This window comes from Arachis hypogaea, chromosome 19 (assembly GCF_003086295.3).
Source record: "Arachis hypogaea cultivar Tifrunner chromosome 19, arahy.Tifrunner.gnm2.J5K5, whole genome shotgun sequence".
Lineage (NCBI taxonomy): Eukaryota > Viridiplantae > Streptophyta > Magnoliopsida > Fabales > Fabaceae > Arachis > Arachis hypogaea.
The window spans coordinates 155,530,406-155,550,080 of NC_092054.1; the positions used below are offsets into that span (position 1 = coordinate 155,530,406).

At 31.4% G+C, this 19,675-nt stretch overlaps 1 protein-coding gene across 2 annotated transcripts; it reads right to left on the minus strand.

Annotated features, from left to right (window-relative positions):
• Window positions 1–8,127: 8,127 nt before the first annotated feature.
• LOC112776213 (large ribosomal subunit protein uL15c) lies at window positions 8,128–12,292 on the minus strand. 2 transcript variants are annotated; one of them, XM_025820278.3, is made up of 5 exons: window positions 11,925–12,292; window positions 10,692–10,829; window positions 10,268–10,610; window positions 9,417–9,568; window positions 8,128–8,558 (listed from the first exon to the last, which is right to left on the minus strand). In XM_025820278.3, the coding sequence occupies exons 2-5, from the start codon at window positions 10,797–10,799 to the stop codon at window positions 8,337–8,339; spliced, it is 825 nt and encodes a 274-aa protein (XP_025676063.1). In that variant the 5' UTR covers window positions 10,800–10,829; window positions 11,925–12,292; the 3' UTR covers window positions 8,128–8,336. The 2 variants fall into 2 exon arrangements, with proteins under 2 accessions (XP_025676063.1, XP_025676062.1); XM_025820277.3 differs by having other exon boundaries at window positions 10,692–10,820; window positions 11,925–12,275.
• Window positions 12,293–19,675: the final 7,383 nt, after the last annotated feature.

The following is a 19,675-nucleotide window of genomic DNA, read 5'->3' on the forward strand; positions in this document are numbered from 1 at the left end:
CACCCTTTTTAATTCATAACTGAAAATTCATATGCAAGTCCAAGAGAAAGAAATTTAAGTCACAATACATAGCAAACACAGGACCAATTAACAAACTATTAGTAAGAGTTTTGATGAACTTACAGTCCAATAATGGTGGTCAGTGATATTCCATCCATTTGTATATACTTTGAAGCCATCAAGAGGGTATTTTTTTTCTTGTTCTCTCTACAACTAAGAGAAATGGAGGGCTCTCAAATGGTTCTGCTGCAATTTCAAACCCAATATACCTCTCTGACTTTAACCCCTTAAAAAAAACCTTATAGCATTTTCTCCATTTTCTTGCCCTACCAAAACTAAACAAAGCTTCCATAAGTACTGCTGCCACCGATCCCAATCCCACCCTCTCTCCTTCTCACTATCATCCTCAATCACCGCCGTGGTGGCATCGACAACATTGTCCTTCAAGAACGAGTTGATGAGAGAATCGAACTGTTTGATGGTGTTCCTGACGAAGTCCTGGACCATATAGCATCCCATCAGACGTTGTTTCCACCGCCGTCATCAGTGCTGTTAGCTTTGTTGGAGCGGAAGCGTTGAGACAACGACAGAGAGAATGGAAATTGGAAGAAGGAAAAGGAATGAGCGAGGGCCTTACGAGAGGGAAAGGGATTGAAGATTGCTTCGTGTGGTTTGGGAAACTCAGCTTCGGAGTTGCGGGTGCATACTGTAACTCTCTATCACATATAGCTTTACACCTAGGATGTAAAACATAGGTGGCAAGGCACTGCGACTTCTAAAAGTATATATATAACAAGGATAATATATCTAGGAGTCTTGAAAAAAAGGGGTACGACGAAAATAAAATCAAAGGTACAACGCTCATGAGAAACAGAAAGATAGAAAGCTTATACAGGAAAACAAAAGATAGATATATAAAAGTAGAGTTCCAAATGACAGTTATATAATCAAGATCTAGACTCGACCTGCGAAACAAAGGTCGACTAGAATATATATATATATATATATATAACCCCAAAAATAAACCAACAGATAAATATAAATCTTGTTTTTCTAAGTCAACCTCTAAGAGGGTCAAAACATAATATATACAAGATGGAGAATCTATACACATATATAAACATAAACCAAATACCAACACCAAGTTTAAAGATAGTTCTTCGCTTCCAAGAGTCTCCAGAATGTTTAGTGCGGTGCCTCCTAAGGTATAAACTCAAAGGAATAAACTAAACCATAAATTTAGTAAAACTCTCTAAAGTATACAAGTCTCAATCTAACTCTAATTCTACAATTCACTTTCTGTCTCATTAAACTCTAACCCTACGATTCACTCTCTATCTCCTCCAATCTAATTGTGATCCAACCCTTCACTTATCATTTCCTCCATTCCTCCAAAACTCCGGTGCACAGACAAGCAATACTAACAAAGCAAATACAAGTAGGATATAGATACAGCAGGTAGTAAATATAGCAGGTAAGTATAATAATCACGTAGGCAAGCCCATTTAATGCACAATCAAACAAAACAAACAAATACATATGATGAATGCCTGTCATATGACCAATGAATCTTATCTGTCGGTTATAAAGCTAAATCCGACATGTCCGGTATTTAATCCTGTTCAAAACACCAAACACGGAGCAAGTGGGACAATGCCGCAACCCTTGCATCTTACACGCGTACCCGGAGTAGGGGATAACCTCACCACTGCCTCTTACCTAGGCGGTGTTACAGTTCTCGATTTGGAGCAAGCGGCGGCAGAACTCAACTCTTGCATCTTACCCGAAGTCTCAAACTCTTATCTGGAACAAGTGGATAACACCACTACATCTTACCCGGCTTTACTGACTCTTACCCAGAGCAAGTAGATAATACCACTGCATCTTACCCGGAGTCTCAACTTATACCCGGAGTCTCAACTTATACCCGGAGCGAGTGAACAACGCCATCGCCTCTTACTCGGTCACACATATCTCATTATCATTATAATTCATTCATATTCATTCAACAATTATACTTAAAATCAATTCTCATCATCCTTTATTCCTTATAATCACACCTTCAATTTCGTTCAACAACAATTCATATTCAAAACGTAATTCATTCTTTTTTTAATAGAGCAAACTCAAAACATAATTTTTTTTCTTAATAACTCAAAATTAAATTATAAAATCTTTAAAAATCCAAATCTTTATAAATAACCACTTCAAATGAAACCTCCTATTTTCATAAAAATTTCAGTAGCATCTCCTCTAAAACTTAGACTTTTGCCACCCCTCAAGGGTCCCAACTACCAAACCAAACACTTCTCGGTCATTCAAATAATTTTCAATATCAAATTATTTCAAAATAACCCAATTCTGATATTAAATCTTTTTCAAAAACCAACCAACTCTAATAGCAAACTGTTTACGAAATTGAATCACACATCACATACCATATACACAATCCATCAATAATTCATTCAGTTCATTCCTATCTTAAGGCTTTCTAGCCTAAGTTTTCACGTGACATTAAACATTAACTACGAGAAACCAAAACCATACCTTGGCTGATTTCTACCTAAACCCAGAACACCTCAATTATCCACCGTTCCTCAAGCTCCAAAACTCCAACTCCTCACCAATTGAATTTCCAGCTCGCAGGATTCAATTCCAAGCTTCCAATATCCACTAATTTAACTCCAATTCAACAAGATACACGATCTAATTCATACAATACCACAATAATCAATATTGAGCTCCCAGTGATTATCCATTGCTAGAGTATGCATAAACCATCAAAATCACAAAATCTCTCAATTACCATAATTCAAATCACGAACTGAAAAGGGGAGAACTGGATAAGAAAACATGATTTCTTTACCAAATTATTCAGTACATTTTCGTAGAAAATTTCGAGACGAACATGTGCATTCATAACGGTCAGATCACCGTAACGGGAGCTACGTTAGACTTTTCCGTTACGGACCCATGTGAACGGAGAGATACATATGTCCACCTTTTAAAGAGGTTAGGGACTTAAATATATTTTTCAATCTATAAGACAAATATATTTGCAAGACAAAAAATCATAAACTTATTTGTCCTTTTTTTATTTTTATTTTTCTAATACTAATCCATAAGAAATTTGAATATATTGATGTTTTTTTTCTTAGTGGGTATTGTTATGTAACATTGGATTGTATAGTTGTATGAGTTCGAATATATTTTGATAATGTTATGATTTTGGTTGTATCTATTATAAATATTTAATTTAATTACAAGAGGAAAAAAGAGTTTGGTTATTTCAAATTATTATTTATTTTACACGAATTTGATTATGTACTAATTTGATTGTTGAAGGGTTTTAATGTCATTATTATTTTTTTAAAAGTTTGCTCTATTTCTTAACTTAATAGTGGGAAGAGTACAAAATATGCTAGACATTTTTTTATAAAATTGTTTAATTTGGTTTATATGTACTGCATGAAAAACACCTATATTTACAATGCAATTCTCACCTTATCATCAGTAAGTTATATTAGTATTTACTTCTACTTAGTCGCTCATACTATTAGCATCCCTCTTTCTAATAACAACGCCTTGAACTTCCAAAACTCCTCTCATATTCTCTATGCCCGAGTTGAGCTTTGTACTGCATCCTCAAATTTTTTGGAAATAAGCTTTTAGGCTTGAGAATTTATTTTTTATGAGATTGTTTTCCTTTTCTGCCCACTTTTGAATCTTTCTATGAAATGTGATGATAAGTTGATAACTCATCTTCCTTAAATGAGATTGCACTCCAGCCACTCCTTAATTGCAAATTGTATAGATATATATGTTCATTGTCTTTATTGTTACTTTTTTTTTTTAATGATTAGATCAAAATTCTTCCTTCCTCTTGACGTTCTCTCGTTCATTTTCTTTTGAAATTTAGAACTTCGTTATTTGGCCAGCTAGCATGTTTGATATTGATTGCATGTATGGAAACAAAAAAGAATTTGAATATTTAAGAAAAAAATGGTTATTGTACATGAATAACTTTGATTATTTATGTATATATAGTTACTATTGAAATAGTTAATGGCAATATAAAAATTTACATTATTTAAGATAAAAATTTTGCATTATTCTGTTATTGTTTATTCTTTTTAAAAACTCATCAATAGAGTGTTTAGATGTCATATATATATATAATACAATGACATAGACTTTAGTCATATACAAAATATTGTTATAGGAACATTTCTTATGCTGTTAATATAGACAATATGGGTTAAAAAATAGAAAAAAATTCACAAATTTCACTTTGTGCTGTTGGTGACTTTTGTTTAATTCTAAGGACTCTAATATAATTGGTTAATTTGTCATGTGTCGATCTGCATATCCGCGGTATTTATCCGAATCTGATCCGAAAATTGTGGATATGGATCCGATCTGCAAGGCTATCAGATCCGCACACTAATCGGATCGGATCAGATCTGCACACTACTCGGATCGGATTGCGGATTTTGTGTTGATATTCGCATATCCGATCTGCATATCCGTGTATTCGCAAAAATAAAGAAATAAATAAATAAATATTATTTTTATATTTTATTTCAACTAATAATTATCATATATGTTGTATTATTTTAATTTATTATTTAAGAAATGTATGTTTAATATTATTTTAAGAGTAAACATATTTAAAAGTAAACATATTTAAAAGAATAGAAAAAATGAATTTTATTGATATTTTTTTAATAAAAATAAACTTTTAAAATTTTTTTTTTGTTTTGCGGATATATCCGATATCCGATCCGATCTGATCCGATCCGCAAATGTGCAGATCGGATCGGATCGGATCCAATCTTAAAAATTGCAGATACTGGATCCGATCCAACAATTTTAGTGTAGATCAGATCGAAATTTTAGCCATATCCGATTCGATCGTATTAGTGTTCACCCCTAATTATAAATCATGCTAAGCAGATTTAAGATCGAACATGGCGAGTGGGGAATTAGAGCATGTAGATGTCCTTACAAATAGCAAACAACTTCCCAATATAAGCTTCACTGTTTTAGACTTTTAGTAATATTATTATGGACAAGAGAATAACATACAATTGTCTTTCAAAAAAAATTATTATAAATTAATTATCATTTTAAAAGTTTAATTGAAAAAAAAATTGTACCCCATTTTTAACTTTACTTTCAATATTATTAGAAACATTGACTTCATAATCACGTAAATTTCAAAGTAATTAATTACTATAGAAAATAACATATTTTTTGATAATATACATTTACATAATATTGTAAAATTTATTTAAAATTATCTATGCACATTAAATATCAGTTACTATATATTTATATGTATTGTTTTATATATTTTTAATATATATTTTATATTTTAATATACGTTCTATACATATGCATGATTGATGGCTATTTTTAAGTGTAGTATAATTGTTTATTATTTAAAGTTTAAAATAAATTTGTAGGAAACATTAGAGAGAATTACAAATCATTTACTTATGCCTTCATAAAATTATGCATGCCTTACTAATAAAAGAACCAAGCATTCCCCCAGCCAGGTTGTTGTGTTATGAATTTATGACGAGAAAAAAAAAAAAATCAAAGATACAGCATTTGCGTATATGCATAGCGTAATTGCGATTTGTTGTTTGATTTATGTTTGGGGTTTGTTTTCTGTGCGGAAGTCATACTGCTAAACATTGAAAATATTGTATCCATTAAGGAGGATTACAAAAAGGAGGTCACTTGGATAAAAAATATTAAAAATATCTTTTTTTTTTTAAATATTTACATGTGTTAAATATTATTAGACATTTTTATTAAATTAGTTAATAATTTATTTTTTAATAAATCAGAACAAAATCGGTTTATTATAATAATAATAATAAATTTAATTGTCCGTATTATAATTATTAGATTCGATTTGATCCGATCGATTTACACAATCTAAACTGAATTATGTTTAAATTTTTTGATAAAAAGATAAATATATCTCTGATTTTTGTTTTAAAAAAAAACCATAATCCAGTGGGTTATGTAAATTGATTGGTTTAACCGGATCTGATAACAATTGAATTTATTGTTATTATTATAAAAAAATCAATTTTATTCTAATTTGTTAAAAAATTTAAAAATAACGGATTTATTAATACGTCCAATAATAATGCGACATATAAGTATCTTTACAAAAAGACGTTTTATACATCTTTATGGAGCATCTCCTTAAAAAAAAGGAAAAATAGACCCGTTTAAAAAGAAAATATTTTATTATTATGGACAAACTTGAAACAAGATTTTCAGTTCCAGAATAAAGAAGTGTAATCATAATCTCCATTAATCATTCAGTCGTCTATAGATCTTGCTGATTATAGTTAGTTTTTCAAACCTAAATTATCGGTAAAGCTGTTCGCATTTGATTCTTTAATTATAAAAGTCCTGTTGATGTGGTTTACCTTCTGTCATCAACATTGATGATATTCCTAATTAGATCTAATCTAGTAATAATAAAGCAGTTGAGGGTGATGTATAGCTTGGGTTACGATTTGGTGACAAGGACAATTTTGGTTGAAAGCATTGACACGCTTTGGTCCCTATACTATTTTGGTGTTGATGCAACAACCATTTTGCCTTTACTTTTTGAAGTGACTTTATAAGAGGAATAGATCCAAAATCAACTGCACTAATGAGTGTGTGGAGGAGGCCTTACAATTAAACACCTCGTGCCCCCTTTTTTTGTTCCTCATCATTTTGTTGAGTGTTGACGTACATTTGTTCAGAAAAAAAAAATATATATAGTGCGTGTCTTAGCAGCAATAATATTAGTTTATTCATTATTCCCCACATGATTAGCTTAGCACACAATCAATATTAAGCTATTGGGTCAACAGAAGATGCTACTAATTGTGCACTCACATAGATCACGACTGAGAACAGTGTGATGGGATTGGAAAAATAATCAAAATATTACGCTGGGAAAAAAAATGACAAGCTATAGATAGATTATGCGAGTGAAATCGTATAAATGTCAAACCGACACCATATATTGATGGTTACGATTATTGATAGTAGCTACTTGCTGGGCACTTCCCGCCTACTTTCTAAAAACAAAAAAATATAATATTTAATATTGAAAATATGTTGAAATTAAAGAATACTAAAATTTATTATTTTTAGTCTTCAATTAGTTATCAATATTTAACAGTGTGAGCTATAATATATTGTTGGATTACTTAACTAAATGAATTGGATTTAGTTAAAACTTAAAAATAATTGTCAAAAATAATAAATTCTAATAACATTCTAGTATTTCTTGTTAAAATTTAAATTTCTATGATTGTAATGTAGAATTTATGATGACTTTTTAACTTAAATAGCTATAACTTGTAAGAGGTTGCTAATAAGGATATATTGGTTCAATAAAAAGAGTGATAAAAAAGCCCGGATATTATTGCTCAACAATAACTTTATATTGAAGTGGAGAGAAACCACGTTTCAAATTGATGCTTACTTATAATTTATTCTTTTTAAGAGAAACTTAATAGGTTTTAGGTTGTTTAAAAGCGGTAAATGACAACATAATGGGAAAAAAAGAGGGAAAAACGTTGTACAAAAGCAACTAACTAGTTGAGCACCAAATTAAAAAAATTTTCAACTTGTAGTTATTTTATAGATATTTTATAGAGGGCAGAGGAAAAAGAAAGGGAAAAGTAGTAGAGGAAAGGCTTCTAGTTTTGGAAGGAATAAGGACCATGACGTTGCAATTTAAAGTTGTATTTGGCAACAGTAAGAAAAGCAGTGTTCCTGACGCATGGATTCTACTAGGTTTGGAAATTGGAATGAACTTTGCATCACTGAACAGGGAAACTTGCACCTAAGAGGAACTTTCAGTAATCAACATCCACCTTCAACAAGAAAGTAGAAACAGCAAAATATCTTGTTATCTTAATCCATTACGGCTAGTTGTCACAGACGCAATGGTTTCATTTATATTATTATGAAACTAAACGGGGTACAACCCCCAACCGTTAACCCTGAATCAATGATTAAAAAAAAAAAAAACTTACATTTTCTTTTTTAAAAATGCTTTATACTTTTCAAAACTAAATCGGTGATGGCTGGACAAAATTTAATGAGATATACAACATTGAATTACTGAATTTGCATAACAATACATTACAATGCAAAATGAACAAAGAATTACTGCCTTTATGTAGAAAAATAACTAAATGAAGCAGCACATAGATACCAAAGAACGTGAAACATGTGGTGGTTCCTATGAAACTACTTTTCACCTTACAAGATTTCTACATGTGATGCACATGAACGCTTCAACTTCATGCGGAAGCTGGTTCAGATGCAGCTGCAGCAGCTCGCTTCTTGGCGAAGTATTCTTCAGCACGCGCAAGGTTTTTAGCAACAGATGGCTTAACCCATTTCTTACGGCCAGGAAGCACAGTGAGGGAACAACCAGCACTCTCTAGTTTCTCCTTTGCGGATGTTGAAAAAGCACGGGCTTTAAATGTCAACTTCTTACTAAGCTCTCCTTCACCTAAAATCTGAAACAAAAGCACAAGTTTGCAACACATTATTTTCTTTCTTCTTTCGTAATCTCTATCTCAGATACTTTGTACAGGTTGTTGATCTATCAAAAGTCAAAACAAGATTCTGGACCTTAAGAAGTTAAATTCACTGCATCATTAACTCGAAGCAAAGGCTTTCTTAAATACACTTGTTGCAAAGGTGTGCTTCTTGGGAAACCAGAAAAGCATTTGCATATTACAGATATGACGCTAGAATTTAATCAACAAATGCATGGTGCTCCATGTGCTATAGTTTCAGTCCCTAAACACTAGCCAATATGCTTTCAGAAGAATAGAAGTTAATTACTAGAGTTATTTCAAATGGCTTCTTCAAAATATTATTGAAAGCAATGTCAATGTGAAAATACAGTTGGTTCACCCAAATTTTGTTGCCTTCTGTAGAAAATGATCCTTTAATAATTCACTGTGCAATGACAGAAATGTCATTAGATCTCATTATTTCAATATCAATCTTTTTCAAGTGTTTGGTCTCCTATCAAAGATAGATTTGGATAGGGGAAGGATATTTCATATTTAGAATTTCAGGTCCTTGACATGTCCACTAAAATGTCATTTAAAATTTGACTTTATAGACAAACCCATTAAACATGAGTCTGATCCAAGAACATCTGGGAATTTCAAGGAAATTTACTCTAAGCATGAAAATGGTATAGTTCTTTTATGGTAGATTGTGCTAAGAAAATGTGGCATCCTCATTTGCTGTTCAAGATCATATATCCTAATACCCTAACTCATTTAATCATCAAGAAGGGAAAGTAAGAGAAAAATATGCCACATGATTTATATGCAATTGAATCAATACATGATCTGTACCTTCAAAGGAAGTTTCCTTTCTCTTCCTGATGGATTAATCACACCCTTCTCCTTTAGAGTTTCAAGAGACACCTGTTCACCATCCTTAAATCTAGCATCCTCTATGTCCCTCAGATTTACATGGACATATTTTGGTAGCCCAGCACGCATACCTTATCAAAAGAGAAGAGAAGGGAGAAAAGGGGCATCAAAAAATGGTTCCGGAAGAGATACATGCACATGCAAATTATCTTTTGCAAGAATGCTTGCTTCCCTTATTAGATACTATAAGATCATGATAGCGCTGATTAAATCATGATCCGGTTGTAGGAACCAGGCGCAGTATGGCCAACTCCACAAAAGGTTATGAGCCATGAAGGTAGAACCACACAGCTAGACATAAACAGGCATACGAAACCAGTATATAGCAGTTCTCTTAAGTCTTAACTAGGATTTTATTTTCAGCTAGAAAGAAAAACTCCATGCAGCACATCACCGGAAATAACCTTCCTTGTTAGGCGAAGACCAACCACCAGATTATTGGTCTACCAACAGAATTGAACAATCTAGCATTACGCTCTATCTAGTAGTGATACATTAATACTTTTCTCTATTGTTTAATTACCATGTCGGATTAAAGCTCACCATGCAATAGATGCAATGAAAAAACCGATTAAGCTATACATGGCAATCATAATTTACTGTTTCTTGTAGCCCTCATCTAAGTTGCAATAATTGCATTGCAGAAATGACAAAATTGCCTTGAACATCTCTCTGAGGTTCAAGTCATAATCTAATGAAATCCAATCTAGAAGCCCCTATTCTGTAGAAATAAAACATAAAGCTTTTATATTTTGAACATAATAGCATACCGCCAGCAATTCCTCGAAGTTTGGGGATTCGACGGTAAAGGGGCATCTGACCACCCTCGAAACCCTTCCTGACGCCGGGGCCAGACCGTGACTTCTGACCCCTCATCCCAAAACCACAGCTTGCGCCTTGCCCCGCCGATATGCCTCTTCCCTTTCTCTTCGCCTTCTTCCTCGAACCCGGTTGCGGGCCCAGGTTGTCAAGCCTGAACCGCACGCTCGAAGCCCCCGCCGCAGGGGCAGGGGCAGAAGCTGCCTTGTTCACCACCGAGAGGGGTCTTCTGAGCTGCACCCTGAGCGTTGCCGTGTAGCCGCATGGTGTCGAGTTCAACTTCTTGAGGGATCCCTGCAAGTTGAAGCCATGAAATACATGAGCATGGAGTGAAAGGAGACAGAGAGAGCGGTAATGAAGAGAACAGGTGGCAACCTTGAATGGACAAGCAATAGACGGAAATGCGGGTGGCTTTCTGGTGCCGAATGCGAGCGAAGTCGTGGTGGTGGATGATACCGGAATTAGAGAAGCTGAAACTGCCATGTCTATCACTCACTCCACACACTGCCATGTCTATCATAGGATAAGTTTTCTTTTCCCACTTTTTTCTTTCTTTATTTAATTATTTCTATTGTAATTTATATTTATACTACCATCAAAATTTACCTATAACATAAATTATAAAAAAAATTTTAAGTGTAATAAGCGATGTTTCAATTATTTTAACCGTTAATTTTAATTAATATATATTATATATATATTTTATAGTTCAGATTAACGGTTAAAACTTAAAACCATAGTTGTAAGAACCGAATCGGTAATCAAACCGATCAGATTACTGATTTACTGGTTTATTGGTTCAACCGATAAATCGTTGGTTGAACTGATAAAACCGGTTTTACGTATAAAAAATATAAAATACTAAAAATAGTCATAAACTTAAAAAATTCAAAATACATATCTTCAATTCTTCACCAACATTTTAAAAACAACCAAGTTTCAAAGTCTAAAAATAACTAATACAAACATAGGCATGAAATTAGTTAGTACTAGTACAATAGTATCTTAATTAAACACAATAAGAATAACAATTCATAAACTAAATCCAATGAGTGATTTAAATTCCCTATTCAGCAAGATAGCAACCTTAAAGGCTTAAATAGTTAAATTCACAGCAACCTTAATATAGTTAAATTCACTGCACAAGCATATTCATAGTCTCAAGCTTTCAACAAGCATATCCATCCCAGAAATTTCAAGTGACAGCAACCTTAAAGGCTTAAATAGTTAAATTCACAGCAACCTTAAATAGTTAAATTCACAGCACAAGCATATTCATAGTGTCAAGCTTTCAACAAGCATATCCATCCCAGAAATTTCAAGTTTTCATAATAGAACAGAATAACATAACATTAGTCATAACAGCTTCATAATTTCAAGTTTTCAACAAGCATATTCAACACAGAACACATCAACATAACAACATTATTCGTAGTTTCAAGCTTTCAACAAGCATATTCATCCCAGAAATTTCAAGTTTTCATAACAGAATAGAATAACATAACTCAATTATTCATAAGTCATAACAGCTTCATAATTCCAAATTTTCAACAATCATAGTCATAGAGCAGAAGTGCAGAACAGAGGAGAACAACATATTCAACTAACATGTTTGACACAGAAGAAGACGAAGACGACGGCGACGGCGACGGCGCGGCAACGGCGAGGAAACGGCGACGGCAATGAGAGACAGGGACGAAGCGGAGCCGCGGGTCTGTTCTGTTCCTTCAAACTTCAGAATGGGTGTCCGGTGGTGAGACGAAGAAGACGACTGCGGCGGCCGGCGGCGGCCGGCGGTGGCTCGGTGAGTGACAGAGTGAGGTGAGGAGGTGAGGGGAAGGGTTAGCCGTTGTGGTGTGGTTACTGGTTAGGGGATTAGGGTTGGAGAAAGTGGAAAGTGGAAACAGGGATTTTGGGGGTATTGGGTATAGCGTATACGAGACTTGAGTCTTTTTTTTTTTTTTTTCCTAAATAAACCAAAACGACGTCGTTTGGCAAATGAATTTTAAAAAAAGCTTCCAAACCAATCGGTTGAGCAAAAACCGCCAGTTCTTCGATTTTCATCAGAACCGGCCGGTTCAATCCAGTTTTCAGCGGTTCTCTTTCATATTCGATCATATTAATCAACCAGATCAATTATAAATTCGATTCACTGATTTTTCGGTAGAACCGATCAGTCTGATCCAGTTTTTACAACTATGCTTAAAACAAGAAACTCTTCCTAAACTATTAAGTTACCAATATTTGAACTATACTTGTGACAAAACAAAAGATCATTTATATAAGATTACTCATTTGTGCTTTCTCCAACTCCTACATGCTATATTGTTTTCTTACTCCTAATTACTTTTGTTTATTTATTATTTGTATTGGCCATTGCTCGTTTTATTTGTTTTTGGGCTGGTCAGAGTATCGTATTTTCACTTGCAGTTGTTTTACTCCTGAATCTCAACACTCGTGCAGTGATTTGGGCTTTTGATGTTCTTGGATCTATTCCAGCTATTTAATTTTTCAATAAGATCCAGTAGTTGGCCCTGATATATTGGGCTTTTAAACGTAAGAAACCATTCAACATAAAAAAAATATTAAACTAAAACAAAAACAAAAAGATTAAACACATGTATTGGACGCAAGAAAAACAAAATTATACGAAAACAATCAATTATTTTTATAAAATATATAATAAAAATAAAATAAATTAAATAACTCATATATTTATATAAATATACAATGACTAATCACCGATTGAATTTGGATGTGTTTAACGCCATCCATCCCAATCTTTGTTGTATTATGTTTTTGAAAGCACTATTTGACTACCGTAGAGAGCACTAGTTAATAGTTATTAAGGTATTATTTAAGAGTTTAACCATATAAATTGGCTTAGAAAATACGTGTTAGCACGCAAGAATAGCACATAGGTAAAACCTGGGAGATGAGATGAGTGAGGTAACAAACTAGCATACTTAAGCGAGAGCTCTTAGTAGTTAGTAGGTACTGGCATCATAAATTGGGTATAAATATAGAATAGGAGAAGAATGACACCTCTTATTAGGTTGGTGTTGCCGTGTTGGTGAGTGTGCCCTCGGGGCTCGAGTGTGATTATCCTATGTCCATACCTAGCTTACTTAGAGCATACCATTTCAGGATATTTTTCCAAGTTCATCATACTAGTTAATCCACCCCAAATATATCATGTCATTTTTATTTAGCTTCGCATCGTAGGGCGTGGTAAATTAAATGTCACCCAACACCATCATGACATATGCGTTCTCTTAAGAGCTACACACTATGCTTGTTTAGCCCACTGTAGTTCTTTGTTTCAGCAAATTGAGGTTACTGTAGTTGCAATTCTTGGAGTCCATTTCTAACTTCATTCACAACCACCACCCAACAAAATTAACCACTTTGCTATTCTGGATTTCTGAACTTATATTGTAAGTAGATAGATTCCCTATCAATTTTGTTGATGTCACCTTTTTCTTATTTTCTTATCTTTACATTCATATTCTTATATTCAGATATTCGTAAGGCTAAAATTTTTTTATTATAGATTATAAATGTGTGTAAATTAGGACTCGCAATGGATAGAGTAGGGTGGATTCTGTTCTAATTCTACCTGTGGGTTAAAAATTTTATTAAAATTCTATCCTACTCTATTCACAGGTTGAGAATCTCTTAATCCTAACCCTACCCGCATCCTAAAGTTCTAAACCCTACCCTATCATACCCTACCTGCTAAAATATCAATTTTTTTTTCAAAACAAATATAAAATTCAATAATTCTAAATTTCATACATATTAATAAAATAAAAAATAAAAAACTAATACTTTAAATTACTAAATTAATTAATTAGTCTAGTGGATGCTCACTTATTGCAAGATATTATATGAAAAAAATTGTGGATTCAACTCTTACCTCCTTCACTGTATACCTAATTTTTATAAAAATATGTGTTATATATGGAACGTTAATAGGGTAGGATAAGGTACCCCCTAAGTAATTATATTTTTTAAATTCAATTTAAATGAAATTATTACATGTGTGATTTCCTTTTTTAAATTGAAATTTTAGAGAAAACTGAAATCGAACGTTTCTCATTTCTTACAATTAAAAATTTATGAATATAAATTTGGAGGGTCTGATTTTCTTCTCCTAAAAAAATTTACCGTCTGATTTCTAACGTCTAAACTTAACGGTGTATTTTTTATTTATGTTTGTCACGTTTGGATATGTATAACACTATACTCTAGCGACTTATAACTTTAGAAAATGCCATTTTTAGTCCAATATCAAAATTAATTTCTGTATATAAATATGTCATGATAAATTGATCCAAAAAACACAAAAATCAAATAAATATTAACATTTTCTAGTGTTGAGATCACGAAAAAGAAATAATAATTATTCTTAGATTATTATAATTTAGTGGAACCCAAACACAATAGAAATTATTTAAAAAAATGATTATTGAAGATCATATCCGACTCCTATCATTGTTCTGATATGCATGCCGAAAAAGTTGAAAATGATTTTATATAGGGGGGTTTAATTATATTTGTTCCCGGTTGGGAATGAAGGCAAGCTACGATAGAGAAGAAGAGATAGGAAGTGGTAACATTATGGTGAAAACTATATATGGAGCTAGATATATATTAGGAGGAGAAGCTACTTTTATAAGAATGAAAAAATGGCTATATGCAAAGGGAAACTGCAACCGAAATTTCGAAGTAATAACTAAACAGCTATTCGATCACAGAAAGTTAGATGGAGGCTGAGCCCCCAATGAAGTGGCAATGAGGGAGGCACAGTACTCATTGCGGAGCTATGTGAAGATGAAGACTAGTGAGTAGTGAACTATATAATAACCTAACTCTTTGACCTCCATTTTTGGGGGTCAATATATAATAAGACCAATCAATCACTACTATTGATCCATCCAGTCAAAATAATATCTTTGATTGCATATGGTAATGGGCACATAGGGGATAAAGACAATTATCTGATTCTTCTTCTCACCATATATCACCCATCTTATTAGTAGTTAGTACCAAGATAGTGATGTAGCTTTCATTTGCTTTCGTCTCGTAACTAATTACTTCCAAGCTCATGAATTATTTTCTTACCATAATACTCTTCTCTCTTGACCTTTTCCTCCAAACATGCCATTCCTTCTTGTGTTCTTTTCTTTATGTTAGTCCCAACTCCCAACCAAAGTCACACCAGATCGAATCACTCCATATTCATTCATGTGAAAATAATAACTAATAACTAATAGTTATTACATGATTCCACATGTTTTATTAAACTGTTTAATATATAATTATATATACATCTTAGCTATTATCGTCATTTTACCAAAATAAAAATAAAAATTATTAAAAACTAATACTTTTTATTAATATAAGTTAGCATTTTGCATCATTACTTTATTTTTATACTAATAGGATTTAAGATTTAGAATAATTTAAGTTGGCCAAAATATTAATCAAATGAAAAAAATTTAGCGACCAACAAAATTTATTATTTTTTGTTAATACTTTTAACTATCGGTCTAATACTTTTTGTTTAACAGTCTAATAACATATTTTTAATTTATACTTTTAAACATTGTTGGTTAATTACTAATCTAAAATAATAAATTTTATTAGTCAGCGTTTTGCTAAAAATAATATCCTTAATGCTTAGAAATCAAATTTTGGAAAAATTACTATTATTCTTTAAAAATTAACAATATTGTACATAATATTCTTCTATTCGTAAAAGCGTACTTTTAATTTCCCTTGAAATTTAAGTTATTATTATCGAATAACATTAAATTACTGCCTTTGAAAAGATTAACATGGACATACATAACAAAACAAAATGTACATATATACAATAATAATAGTTAAACCCAAACTTTTTATTCAAGGTATAGGACTAATTTTATTTCTAGTACTAATTTATTTTTTTAAGTTTTCTTCTTTGAGAATGCTAGTTGTAATTTGGAACTTTTTTTAATTATATTTCTTGCTATTACTATTAACCCAAATAATCCTACACTTAGAACCGCTTGTTCGTACCAACAAATACCCAGAAACATAAATACTAACTACTTCTTCAATAATGATAACTAATTTTTTTGTATGTGTTAAAAATGAACACCAACATATATTTATAAGATGAAATTACTAAACAAAAATGCTACATGCACATAAAAAATTTGTCATCATGTATTTAATTATGTATAAATATATACGTTGTTTAACTTATTTTCGATATATATTTCATATAAATATTGATGTTTAAATAAAATAAAACTTTATTAGCTTGAATTCAAAATTTTAGGTTCCAATGGTTATTGTATCATTTAACATTAAAGAGAAAGTATACCTAGAACAATGTGATTAGGAAAATAAATTATGTTTGAAGAAAAGCATCAAGATCCATCTATAGATGCTTTTCGAAAATAGATAATGAGTGGTAACTTGAAATTGTCTTTTAACTAGTCAAAGAGTTAGAGAGTTTATAATAATTATGGAACATGGTTGAAATTCCATTAATACATATAAAAATTTTCACCTGCACAGCTCCTATTGTTAGCTGGTTTTACTAGGTGGTAGGCTACAGTGCCATTTGCATACCAAAACAAAAGAGGTTTGTTTGTTATTAATATGTGAGGTCCTTTTCTTTAAAATTTCATTCATTGTTTCAATGATTCATTTATTCTTTTAACTTAATTTGCAAAAAGATGTTTATCAAATAGTCTTGTTCCTGAACTCGTAACTAAAAGCATGGGAGTTATTTGCAAATAAATACACATCGTTGTCTATTATTATTTCAGCAATTATTATTGCTTAGAAGTTATTACTCAATGTTACTATTTAATCAGGTACCAAGATTAACCGTACATATGAATATAAGTTTAAATTTGGTTGAATTAAGATTGGAAATGGATACTTATTTTCTTCAATAATTGGTATCAGAACATTCAAACCAAACTCAACTACCATGACTCAAAAAGCAAATAAACTTAAACAATAAACATGAAGTAAATAAGAACTTCACAAAAGAAATAACTACAGACCCAATTAAAACTAAAATAATAATATTATATGATCGGCATAATTTATTATTTAATATCAGTAATTAATAAATAATATTTAAAAATATAGTATTAACTTTTAAACTAAGAATATTAGACTGCTGATCAGTGCTGACTAAAAATATCAACCATTATAAATAAAATTGTTGATGCTTGAGACTTTCTCAAACTAAAAGCCCAAGACTTCGTATATACTTGTTTATATAAGCAGGATATTGTGGACACATGATTGCTGGGAGTATTACAAGTTAGCACCTGTTATTAGAGTTATTTTGCTTAGCAGATAAAAATCATGTAGTATTGTGCTTGTATATTGTATAGTCATGAAAATGGATGAAGATTAATTACATAAGTTACATTGGTTTGTGTCACAAGATTGGAATGTATGATTGTGGTGATGCTTTCACTATATATATAGCCTCAGTCATCTCTCTCTCTCTCTCTGAGCATTTCCTCCTTTGAACATTTATAACATAATATATAAATATAATAAAAGATATTGTTGCAAATAAATTTATCATCAATATCATCAATACTTAATTGAATCTCTAATTATACGTGATTCGTTTAAATTTTATGTCCATTTATTTGTTTTACGGTATTATCCAATTTAATAAGATAAAAATTAATCTATCGTGAATTAAAATTTTATTTAAAAATTTATAATATAAATTATTATATACTAATAAACTAATTATTAAATTGGTTTAAATTAATTATTTTATCTTTATCTATTGTAAACCTGTCTCAGATAAATATCTATTTCATTATTTATGTTTTGGTAGTTGGAATATAAATATTCTTATTAATAGTGGACACTGTCTTGCTTGAAGTAAAGAGAGAAGATAGCTTCATTTTAAGAGCACTAATAGAGGTCAACATACAACTTTTGTATTTTATAAGCATCGATTGACCATTAATAATGTTCGGTGAATTACATGGTAAAAATATAAGTTTACATATTTTTCTTTTAATAGAATAAAAGAGAGATTAATAAAGGTAGGTTCATATTTTAAATAATAATAAAATAATAAAAAACAACTATAAAAGAAATTATATTTTCTCTATACTACTCTAATTTATACAAAAAAAAAAGATTACTAATTTTTTTTTTATGGTTAAATGCTGGCATAAAACACAAAAGCTGCTGTCCCTATACTTTCTCTCATTTTAATTCTTTAACACTAGAAATCTTCTACTAAAAAGCTTAAGGCAGCAATTTTGTTTTATACTTTTAATCAGCTAAAGAATTATTGTCCAAATTGTGGCTACTTTAATTAAGCATGCATGTGGAAGTGTGCTTGAGGTCAAGTTTGACCTATAGAAGAAAATTTTGAATACTTGTTGCATACAGGGGTTTTTCCTTTCCAAACTATCGGTTTCGCAATATAAAACTATATGGTCAGTCATATTTGGGATATTAAGTTTTAAACTAAAGCTATTCAAATTGTTTGATGCTGTTGATGATGATGATGATTTATTTTTCATGTACTTTTAATTAGATTCAAAATCTGATCAAACTGCATCATTAAACTCTTACGTACGTACACCCCTCAGCTCAAATGAGTTCGTTACATATATAAATCACCATTTGATAAAATTTAATTTAGCAAGATTCCATGTCTTTCTAATTTTTGTTACGTTGTTTCAAAACATGCTACAATTTAATAGAATGAAGCGAATTGTGAAGGTTCTTGAACAATGAAAACGTGCACTTTTGATATATTTTGTTATTATTATTGCATTGGCCTAAAAAGAGGTTCTGATTTTGTGTCGTTTATCTTGAATATTTCCTTGTCTCCCTTGCAGTACAATGAATGCTTATTGTAGTACAAATAATGAGGGGGGTTTGGTACCCGTTTACATAAAATAATTAATTAAGCAGGTATGATTATATAGTATTAATAATAATGTCAGTTACGTTACGTTGAGTCATCATAAGTGAAAGAACTTTTCAATTAAAATTTTGACTGCTTGAAGTCGAGGACTAAAGGTAGTAGTGGAGCCAACATGATGAAGACAATTTCCTCTACAGGTTTGTAAGTTGCATTGTTAGACTTTCTGAACACACAAGAGATGTTTGTTGGATTTACTGCTTAAAATTGTGAAGGACCACATGAAAAGTAATCATATATATACACACAAATACACATACACTTGCAAGAGATCTTCAGAATTCAGATAGATAGGGCGCGGTCATTGCATGATTCTTCGGTCCAGGGTTTTCAAAATATATCATATTTATAAAATCAAATCAAGTCAAATAATTAT

Coding starts and splice junctions, on each gene's coding strand:
- LOC112776213 (XM_025820278.3), bottom strand. CDS start 10,799: ATGGCAGTTTCAGCTTCTCTAATTCCGGTATCATCCACCACCACGACT. Junction 10,611..10,691: donor CTATTGCTTGTCCATTCAAG/GTTGCCACCTGT, acceptor TTCAACTTGCAG/GGATCCCTCAAGAAGTTGAA. Junction 8,559..9,416: donor AAAGGAAACTTCCTTTGAAG/GTACAGATCATG, acceptor CTTTTGTTTCAG/ATTTTAGGTGAAGGAGAGCT.